The sequence below is a fragment of the Cajanus cajan genome, chromosome 10 (genome assembly GCF_000230855.2).
Source record: "Cajanus cajan strain Asha chromosome 10, NIPB_CcT2T_4, whole genome shotgun sequence".
Classification (NCBI taxonomy): domain Eukaryota; kingdom Viridiplantae; phylum Streptophyta; class Magnoliopsida; order Fabales; family Fabaceae; genus Cajanus; species Cajanus cajan.
In genome coordinates, this window is record NC_138526.1 from 28,077,796 (window position 1) to 28,089,350 (window position 11,555).

The 11,555-nt window shown below is 28.2% G+C and overlaps 1 protein-coding gene and 1 pseudogene across 1 annotated transcript; both read left to right on the forward strand.

Annotated features, from left to right (window-relative positions):
* Window positions 1-2,342: 2,342 nt before the first annotated feature.
* LOC109787903 (SKP1-like protein 14 pseudogene) lies at window positions 2,343-3,188 on the forward strand (annotated as a pseudogene).
* Window positions 3,189-5,077: 1,889 nt separating this feature from the next.
* LOC109787896 (uncharacterized) lies at window positions 5,078-8,433 on the forward strand. The gene is made up of 2 exons (XM_020346494.3): window positions 5,078-5,699; window positions 7,599-8,433. Exons 1-2 carry the CDS (start codon window positions 5,138-5,140, stop codon window positions 8,243-8,245), a joined length of 1,209 nt encoding a protein of 402 aa, XP_020202083.1. The 5' UTR covers window positions 5,078-5,137; the 3' UTR covers window positions 8,246-8,433.
* The last annotated feature ends 3,122 nt before the right edge of the window (window positions 8,434-11,555 follow it).

Here is an 11,555-nt window from a genome sequence, read left to right on the forward strand (position 1 = left end):
GATTTAACGGAGAGAAAAAAAATATAAATAAAAGGAGAAAAAGAGCAATGCAAAATCGATTTTGGTGAGATTGTTTAATAAATGAATTACATATAAATTATATTAAAAAGTCTCACAAAATTTAATATTCAAAATAATTTATTGAAATTTCTATATTTTTTAATACTAATAGACTTTTTATAAATAAAAAAACACTTTTAATTAAATACCACCACATTTTAATGCTTAAAAAAATCTTAATTATTTTAATTGAACACCATCAGATTTTGATATACTCTTGAAAAATTCCTAATTGTTTTGGTTAAGATTCACATGAGTTCTTAATATTAAACAAAAAATTATCACAAGATTTTTTATAATAAAAAAGTCTTTTAAATTTATTGAAATCATAATCAAATGCATTCATCTCAGATTAAAAGTTTAATAAAAATTATAAATTTTCTTATCGAAGAAAAACTTCTAAAAACACTCACATATAAAGTAGAAGTTAGTGTTGAATGCATAGGGATTTATTAAATTCCTATAAAAAAAATTAACCTATAAAAACACTGTTAACATTATTCTTTAAAAAGAATAAAAAAAACATATGAATTATCTCAAATTACTTTGATTTCAAATTTATATATAAAAATATTGGATAAAGAATTTTAGAAATTCCAAAAAAATTAAATTCTTAAAATTTAAATTACTTTTATTTCAATTTTTTTTATGTATAAAATTATTGACGCACGCGGGCGCGCACACACACATATATATATATAGAGGAGGGTTCAAACGATATCGGTGTAACTCTAACTAAGTCTTACACCGCTCAATAAATTTATATTAATTGTGAATTTTGTAAATTCAACCATTAGATTGAAAACTCTTTACTCTTAAATCATAAATACAAAATTTTATATTAATTCAAGATGATTTGATACTTCATTTTTTAAAAATAAAATTGACGTAATATATTCATTTCAAAATACACTAAAATATGAACACTTTGATTACTTTCAAGTTATTGTTCAATTTTAACAAAGTTTGATATACACATATAGAATGATACGAACTTTCAATCTAACGGTTGGATTTTCAAAATTCACAATTAATATAAAGTTATTGAGCGGTGTAACATTTAGTTAAAGTTATATCGGTGCCGTTTGAACCCTCCTCATATATATATATGAGGAGGGTTCAAACGGCACCGATATAACTTTAACTAAATGTTACACCGCTCAATAATTTTATATTAATTGTGAATTTTGTAAATCCAACCGTTAGATTGAAAGTTCATATCTCTTAGATCATATATGTCAAATTTTGTATTAATCTAAGATGATTTGATACTTCATTCTCATAAAACAAAATTGACGTAATATATACATTTCAAAATATACTAAAATATGAACACTTTGATTACCTTCAAGTTGTTGTTCAATTTTAACAAAATTTGAAATATATGATCTAAGAGATATGAACTTTCAATCTTACGGTTGGATTTTCAAAATTTACATTGAATATAAAGTTATTGAGCGGTGTAACACTTAATAAAAGTTACACCGGTGTCATTTGAACCCTCCTCTATATATATATATATATATATTCAAATTTAGATTAAATTTTATAAAATTCAATGCTAAACAATTTTTAAATATTTAAAATTTTAAAAATTAATAGTAAATAGTATTTAATAGTTTAAAACTAATTTTAAATATTTAAATAATTTTGAAAGAGATGAAAAGAAAGTAGGAGAAACAAGAGAAAGAATAATTTTAAATTCTTATTTTTTATAATTTTACATAAAAATTTCACAAATGCTTAAATTTTAAATTTTTTGTTCAAATAGCATTTAAAATTTTTTAAAAATTTAAACTACTGCATAAAATCTATCATCTAAACACTCATAATTTTCTTTTCAAATACTTTTTCCAAATTTAAAACAAAAATCTGATGAAAATAAACTCCAAGAATCACACCCCCTAATCCAATCCATCTAATCATCTTATCTGAAAAAAAAAAAGAGATCATTAAAAAAAATCAAATAAATCAAACCCATTAAATTATAATAAATAAAACATTTAATTACTTTCTTACATAATTTAATTACTTTTTTTTATAATTTCATGAACTTTATTTTCTAATCCATATCATTAAATGCATTATATAACTATATAATTTTATACGTTTGTTTCTTTTAATTTTCTAAAGATTTAATTACTCTTTTTATTCATACATTTTAGATAAAAAAAAAAAATTGATAAAAAAATAATTAAATTTAAATAAAAAAATCAAATGAATTGAAAACAAAACAGTTATTCCTCCTTTTATTTTTTTATTTTTTTTCTATAAAAGGGTATTCTCATCCATACTCAAACCGCAAACTAGTCTTAAAACTCTCTTCTCTCTCACCTTTGTTATTTTCTCTTCTCCTTCAGTTGCATCAATGGCAGAAGAAGACGACTTTTGGAAAGCGGAATGGGTGGAAGTGGAGCGCAAAATCGCGGAAGGCGAATCCAAGCCCTTCTCCGTCGCACTTGCGGAGGAGAAGCTCAACAGGCTCATCCTATCCGAGGGAGAATCCTCAAACACCGCCGCAGACAAACAAGAAAACCAAACCAACGTTAACCTCAAAACCTCGGACGACGTGGCGTTCGAGGTCAAAGCCTGGATCGCGAAGGAGATGGAGACGGTGCAGTCCTTCATCGACACCAGCGGCGACAGCACCGTCGTGATCCCGCTCCCCAACGTGACCAGCCGCGAACTCCGCCACATCCTGAAGTACTGCGAGGAGCACCGCCGCATCGGCGACGACAAGAAGGCGCTGAAGGAGTTCGACGACAATTTCATGAAGGCGCTGAGCCCCGACGAGATGAAGGAGCTTCTTTTCGCGGCAAACTACCTCAACATGAAAGAATTTCTTGATTTTCTTTGCGGCGGAATCGCCCAGATGCTGGAGAACAAGAGCGTGGAGTTTGCCAGAGATTTCTTCGGCATCGAGAACGACTTCACTCCAGAGGAGGAGGCGTCGTATCGTGAAGCCAACGCCTGGGCATTCGAGAACATTGACGACAGTAGTTAGGGTTTTGATTTTTTCTCGCTTTCTCAAGAATGTGGATCTTTGTTAGTTTGTTGTTGTTTTGTGGATCTTTGATAGTTTGTTGTTCGGAAGGATTGGGTCATTAAACACCTTTCGTTTTTATCAATGTTGCATTTTGTGATTTGCATTTAATTTTCTGTGAGAAAGAGAAAGAGAATCAAGAAATGCATATAAGAGAGAGAAAAAAAGAATAAAAAAAATGAAATAAGAAAGAAAAGAAGAGAGAGAAATAATAATTGGGAGAGAAAGAGAGAGAATGAGAAAAAAAATAAAAAAGAAAAATAACAAAGTTAAAAGAAAAGATTTTTAAAAAAAGAAAAAAATAGAAATAGAAAGGGAAAAGACAATACAAAATCGATTTTAGTAAGATTGTTTGATGAATAAATTATATGTAAATTATATTAAAAATTTTTACAAAATTTAATATTTAAAATAATTCATCAAAATTTCTATATTTTTTAATATAAATAAATTTTTTTAGGTAAAAAAAATCTAATTGTCAAATTTTGACCGACACATAAAAAAATTTAATTAACTTAATTGAATATTATTAAAAGTTTAATGAATTCTTAAAAAAAAAATTAAAAAATTTAATTATCTTGATTGAATTTCACATAACTTTTTTATATTGAAAAAAAAAGTTCTATCACAAGACTTTTTTATAATAAAAGAGTCTTTAAAAATTTATTGAACTTCTAATAAAATACACTCCTCTCAACAAAAAAAAAATTATAAATTTTTTTATCGAAGAAAAATCACTAAAAATATTGGATGCAAAGTAGAAGTTAATGTTCAATGCATAAGGGTTGATTAAATTCCTATAATAATAATAAAAACTAACATATAAAAATACTGTTAACATTATTCTTTTAAAAAATAAAAAGAAAAAATATATGAATTCTTTCAAAATAACTCATACAGTGTATCTGGATGAAATTTTTTTTAAAAAATATATTTGTTAAAATTAAAATTACTTTAATTTTAATTTTTATGTATTAAATTGATTTTAAGAGCGTGGGCGCACGCATTCATATATATATATATATATATATATATATATATATATATATATATATATATATATATATATATATATATATATATATATATATATAAATTTTAAGATTAAATTTTATAAAATTAAATATTAACTTATTTTAAATATTTAACAATTAATATTAAATACTTTTTAATAGTTTAGAAAATAATCTTAAATATTTAATAATTAAAAAATTATTGATATTTTTATGTAGACTTTGAAAAAGATGAAAAAAAAAGTAGGAAAAAGAGAAAAAATAATTTCAAATTCTTACTTTTTTATTTTTTTGAGAATTTAAAATTTTACATCAAAAAACTCCAAATATTTAAATTTTAAATCCTTCATTCAAATAACATTTAAAAAATTTTTAAAAATTAAACTACTCCATAAAATCTATCATCTAAACACTCATAATTTTCTTTTCAATCTAATAATCTTTCCAAATTTAAAACAGAAATCTGATCAAAATTAAACACGAGGAACCATACCCCCAAATCCATTACATCTAACCATCTTATCTCAAAAAGAAAAAAGAAAAAAAGAGATCATTAAAAAAAATCAAATAAATCAAACTCATTAAATTATAATAAATAAAATTTTTAATTATTTTTTTACATAATTTAATTAACTTTTTTATTTTTATAATTTCATGAACTTTATTTTCTAATCCATATCATTAAAAGCATTATATAATTATATAATTTTATACGTTTGTTTTTTTTAATTTTATAAAGATTTAATTACTCTTTTTATTCATACATTTTAGACAAAATTATATTTAAACAAAAATAAAAAAAAAATTGATAAAAAAAAGTAATTAAATTTAAATAAAAAAATCAAATGAATTGAAAACGAAAACAGGTCATTGTCATTCCCCTTTCTTTTCCTATAACAGCGCATTCTCATCCTTACTCAAACCGCAAACTACCCTTAAATCACTCTTCTCTCTCACCTTTGTTATTGTCTCTTCCCCTATCAGTTGCATCAATGGCAGTACAAGACCTTTTGAAAGAAGAATGGATGGAAGTCGAGCGCAAAACGCCGAATCCAAGCCCTTCTCTGTCGCATTCGCGGAGGGAGAATCCTCAAACACCGCCGCGGACAAACAAGAAAACCAATCCGATGTTAACCTCAAAACCTCGGACGGCGTGGTGTTCGAGGTCAAAGCCTCGATCGCGAAGCAGATGCAGACAGTGCAGTCCTTCATCGACACCAGCGGAGACAGCACCACCGTGATCCCGCTCCCCAACGTGACCAGCCGTGACCTCTGCCGCATCCTGAAGTACTGCGAGGAGCACCGCCGCATCGGCCACGACAAGGAGGCGCTGAAGGAGTTCGACGACAATTTCATGAAGGCGCTGAGCCACGACGAGATGAAGGAGCTCCTTTTCGCGGCGAACTACCTCAACGTGAAGGAGTTTTTTGATTTTGTTTGCCGCGGAATCGCCCAGATGCTGCAGAACAAGAGCGTGGAGTTTGCCAGAGATTTCTTCGGCATCGTGAGCGACTTCACACTCGAGGAGGAGGTGTCGTATCGCGAAGCCAACGCCTGGGCGTTCGAGAACATTGATGACAATTGTAAGGGTTTTGATTTTTTCTCGCTTTCTCAAGAATGTGGATCTTTGTTAGTTTGTTGTTGTTTTGTGGATCCTTGTTAGTTTGTTGTTTGGAGGGTTTAGGTCATTAAACACCCTTAATGTAAGAGAGAGAAAAGAAATGCAAAGAGTAAGCGAGAGAAAAAAGACTATGAGATGAAGAAAAAGAGATAAATAAGAAATAAATAAAAAAAATGAAATAGAGAAAAAAAAAAGAGAAAAAGAGACAGGAGAGAAAAAAAAAAAAAAAAAGAAACAAGAAAGAAATGAGAAAAGATTTAAAAGAAAGAAAAAATAAAAATAGAAGGGAACAAATAATGCAAAATTAATTTTAATAAAATTATTTGATGAGTAAATTACATGTAAATTATACTAAAAAATATTACAAAATTTAATATTTAAAATAATTCATCAAAATTCCTATATTTTTTTAATATTAATACTTTTTTTTAGGTAAAAAAAATCTTAATTATCAAATTTTGACTGACACTTAAAAAAATTTAATTATTTTAATTGAATATCATCAAATTTTGATGAACTTTTAAAAGATTCTTAATTGTTTTGATTAAATTTTATACGACTTTTTTATATTAAAAAAAGAAGATTTTACTACAAATTTTTTTATAATAAAATAATATTTTAAAATTTTTTAAAATTTTAATCAAATACACTCCTCTTGAATAATTTATTTTTTATAAATTTTATCAAAGAAAAATCACTAAAAGAAAATATACGGTACAAAGTAGAAGTTAATGTTCAATTCACAGGGATGATTAAATTCCTATAAGAAAAAAAAAATTAACCTATAAAAACACTGTTAACATTATTCTTTAAAAAAAAGTAAAAAGAAAAAATATATGAATTCTCTATTTGGATGAAAAATTTTAAAAATTCATAAAAAAATTTAATTTTTAAAACTAAAATTACTTTGATTTTAATTTTTATATATAAATATGATTTTAAGCACGTGCGTGAGCATATATATATATATAAATTTTAAGATTAATTTTTATAAAATTAAATATTAACTAATTTTTAAATATTTGAAAATTTAAAAATTAATATTAAATAGTATTTAATAGTTTAGAAAATAATTTTAAATATTTAATAATTAAAAAATTATTGATATTTTTAGTTAACTTTGAAAGAGATTGAAAAGAAAGTAGGAGAAACAAGAGAAAAAATAATTTCAAATTCTTACTTTTTATTTTTTTTGAGAATTTAAAATTTGACATAAAGATATTTCCAAATATTTAAATTTTAAATCCTTCATCCAAATAGCATTTAATTTTTTTGAAAAAATTAAACTACTCCATAAAATCTATCATCTAAACACTCATAATTTTCTTTTCAATCTAATAATCTTTCCAAATTTAAAACAAAAATCTGATCAAAATTAAACTCCAGGAACCACACCCCCAAATTCAATCCATCTAACCATCTTATCTCAAACAGAAAATAAAAGAAAAAACAAAAAAGAGATCATTAAAAAACCCATTAAATTATAATAAATAAAATATTTAATTACTTTTTTGCATAATTTAATTACCTTTTTAATTTTACAATTTCATGAACTTTGTTTTTGAATCCATATCATTAAAAAAATTATATAATTTTATATGTTTGTTTCTTTTAATTTTATAAAATCATTTTATTCATGCAGTTTCATACATTTTAGACAATTATATTTAGACAAAAATAAAATTGATAAAAAGAAATTAAATTTAAATAAATAAATAAATCAAATGAATTCAAAACCAAAACACGTGATTCCCTTTTTCTTTTTTTCCTATAAAAGCGTATTCTCATCCATACTCAAACAGCAAACTAGTCTTGAAACATTCTTCTCTCTCACTTTTGTTATTTTCTCTTTCCCTCTCAGTTCCATCAATGGCAGTAGAAGACCTTTGGAAAGAATTGGCGGAAGTAGAGCGCAAACTCGCTGAAGCCGAATCCAAGCCCTTATCGGTCGCACTCGCGGAGGAGCAGCTCAACAGCCTCACCCTATCCGAGGGAGAATCCTCAAACACTGCCGCCGTCGACGAACAAGAAAACCAACCCGACGTTAACCTCAAAACCTCGGACGGCGTGGCGTTCGAGGTCAAAGCCTGGATCGCGAAGAAGATGGAGACGGTACAGTCCTTCATCGACACCAGCGGAGACAGCTCTGCCGTGATCCCGCTCCCCAACGTGACCAGTCGCGACCTCCGCCGCATTCTGAACTACTGCGAGGAGCACCGCCGCATCGGCTTCCACGACAAGAAGGCGCTGAAGGAGTTCGACGACAATTTCATGAAGGCGCTGAGCCCCGACGAGATGAAGGAGATTCTTCTCGCTGCGAACTACCTCAACATGAAGGAGTTTCTTGATTTTCTTTGCTGCGGAATCGCCGAGATGCTGCAGAACAAGAGCGTGGAGTTCGCCAGAGATTTCTTCGGCATCGTGAGTGACTACACTCCCGAGGAGGAGGCTGCGTATCGCGAAGCCAACGCCTGGGCGTTCGAGAACATCGACGACAATAGTAGTTAGGGTTTTGATTTTTTTTCGCTTTCTCAATAATGTGGATCTTTGTTAGTTTGTTGTTGTTATGTGAATCTTTGTTAGTATGTTAGTTTGTTTTTCATCAATGTTGCATTTTGTGATTCCGATTTAATTTTCTGTAATGGAACTGTGTTTTTATTTACTGCGACTGTTTGTATGAGTATGAGATTTGATTCGATGAAGTGATTGTGATTGTGATTGTTGTGATTGCGAGGGATTAAAGAACGAACTGCAACTCGTGAGGAGATTTTGTAGATATTTATAACTTTATCTGCGTTATCAATGGATCAGGATGAAATCATTACTGATATTATCATTGAAATTAAGTTTCCACGAAATTTTAAATTTTTCATGATAAAACAGATTGAGATCGGGATGAAATCATTGTCAGGTAATTATTTTTTTTCATAGACATTCTAATAGAATTATATTTATACTTATTATAAGTGGATTCAGAGTATATAATGAATTTTTATCTCTATTTTTAAATGAATTATTATATTTCTCAAATGCTGAAAAATATAATATTTTATATCTTCTTTGTATAAATATTTTTTAGTTGTTCTATTCAAAAATTGTTTTGTCCCTCTGGTCTATACCTATTAAGAGATATCAAATTAGCTAGTTTTTTTTTTTTTTTTCACTTTTTAGTATACTTTTCTCAACTTTTGAATAAGACAATTTTTCATATTTTCTTTAAATAAATATCCACAATCATCTATTACTATCAATATATTCACAATCATCTAATACTGTCGATGTAACTATTCTAAGTGTCTTAACCCTTCTGGTTACAATAATGATAATAAATATTTTAGTTTAAAACTTTGATAATTATTTTGATCTAAAATAAAGTTAATTTTATAAAATTATTTTATTAATATTTTGACAATTATTTTTTAGAAGTGGTTTTGCATTTCATTCTTTTTAGTAAAAAAGATTAACTATACGATTTAAGATTCGCTGTTGTAAAAATATTATTCTCTTTTGTCTATTTATTAATTTTTTTTAATTTGTATAAAATAACCTAAGAATTACTTATAATAGGGATGGAAAGAGTATTTTATTTTAGTATTTTGCATTGTTATTTAGTTTTGACTTGGGAATTGGAATTATATTTGGCTTTTCTTTCTTCTATTTATTATTTTTTTAATGAAGAGGGACTTGTTTATTCTAGGAGTAAATCTACCTAGACTTATTTTGTTTAATAACTCATATTTTACATCAAATTTCAACGATCCAACCGTTAAATTTAAAATTCTTAATGTATAGATTAAGGCTGCAAATTTATTTTGTGCATTAAAAACTTTAAATTCAACGTTTGGATTTTTGAGATTTGATATGGAACATAATTTATTAAACGAAGTAAATCTAAGTAAACTTACTCTTGGAGTAAATAGATTCCTCTTCTTTTTTAATATGTATAAAAATAATAAAAGATGTCACTTATTATGGGATGAAAGAAGTGTTTATTTTAGTATATTATGTTGCTCTTTATGACTTGGGAATTGGAATTATAATACGGATTTATAATTGGTTAAACATATAATTTAGTTGTTACACGTATTGTGAATTCCGAATTTTACCCTTATATGCAGTGACGGATCCAGAAATTTTAAGTAGTGGGAGTAAAATTTAAATACATAAATTTGACAAAATATAAAATAAAATTTTTATAAAAACAAATACATATAATAATTGTTCTCTACGAGTTTTCATTGTGACACCCTCTACCCTGCATATCATAATACAAATAATAAAATTTGGAATACCACAATCTTTCATTTTTAAAATACCAAACATGTTCAGATACAGAGCACCACATTCATAACTTAAATAAATAACATAATCAATGGTAATTATAAAAGAAATAAGGTTAAGGTTTTCAAAATAATTTAACAAAAATAACATCCTAATTTAATCCTATCTACGTCCCGATGTCACATGTCCTATCAGAGCAAATCCCAACATAGAAGCCTAAGCTTCATCACCAACATCCTTAGCCTCATGCTGATAATCACCTGTATGACGGTCAAAGAAAACAACACAAGAAAAAAGGGAGTGAGAAACATCTCACTCTAGCTCACAGTATAGAAATATACGCCGGATAGCCAAACACAAACAAGACAGGTATAACATAGATAAATTAATAATAACATCACATCTCACTCGTCCAAGACATCAATTTTTCATATAACATTAAAATGCACATGTATGGACACAGACTACATTTTATCATGCATGTGGCGCCAGTAAAACATCAGGCATATTGCCGCTAGCAATACACGAAGAGTAGTCTAAGAGTACATGTCGGGTCACACCCTCTATGCACTCTCACTAGAAGGACATACTACCAGAGTCTCGTCGGGATAGCTAAGCCGCGCTAGATACATCCCATGCACACAATGGGCGAGACTGAGACTTCCAAACTGAGTTATCCCCAAGGACTAATCCCCGAAGCTTTTACACTAAGGGGCCTTCTCTAGCAGTGTATTCCATATCGTACCCTTAAAAATATTTGCATATCAATAAGACTCTATGCATTCTCATATCACATTATTATCATCACATCTCATCATCACATTTCATCATCATATTCCATCATCATATGTCATCATCATATCTCATCATCATTATCACATTATCACATTATATTCACAATTCTCATAGAGCACTTTAATGCATATTAAAACTCATTTATTTGCGAAATTAAACACATATTTACACTCTGCAAACATTAAGGAATACAACAGAAAACTCAAAAGGTAAAACAGAAAACATTTAAAATTTGCCTATTTCTCATAAGGTTCCCACAGGAACCCACAGAACACTCTAATTCATATCAAAACTTGTTTATTTTCAAAAATAAACACATATTTATACATCTCATTCAACAATGAATAGATCAGAACAATCAGAAAACAAAACAGAAAACATTCATATTTTGCCTGTTTCAAATAGGGTTCCCACAAGAACCCACAGAACACTCTAATTCATACCATAAACATTTAAAACAATACAATTAACTGATACAATTACATCTTCGAACCATCTCCTCTTACAATCACCAATGCATTCCCTTAGGGTTTTTCATAGGAACCCATAGAGATCTCAGATCATACAATTAATTACATATAAGAAAAATAATAGGCAAAACAGATACAATTGGAGAAAAACTCCTCATACATGAGCATACAAAAAATACAACAAACACAGGATTGGGGTCAATCCCACTACCCAACAGATATTCCCACACCCAAAGCGAGGTTTCTCACTCCCCCTTACCTCGATAAGCAGG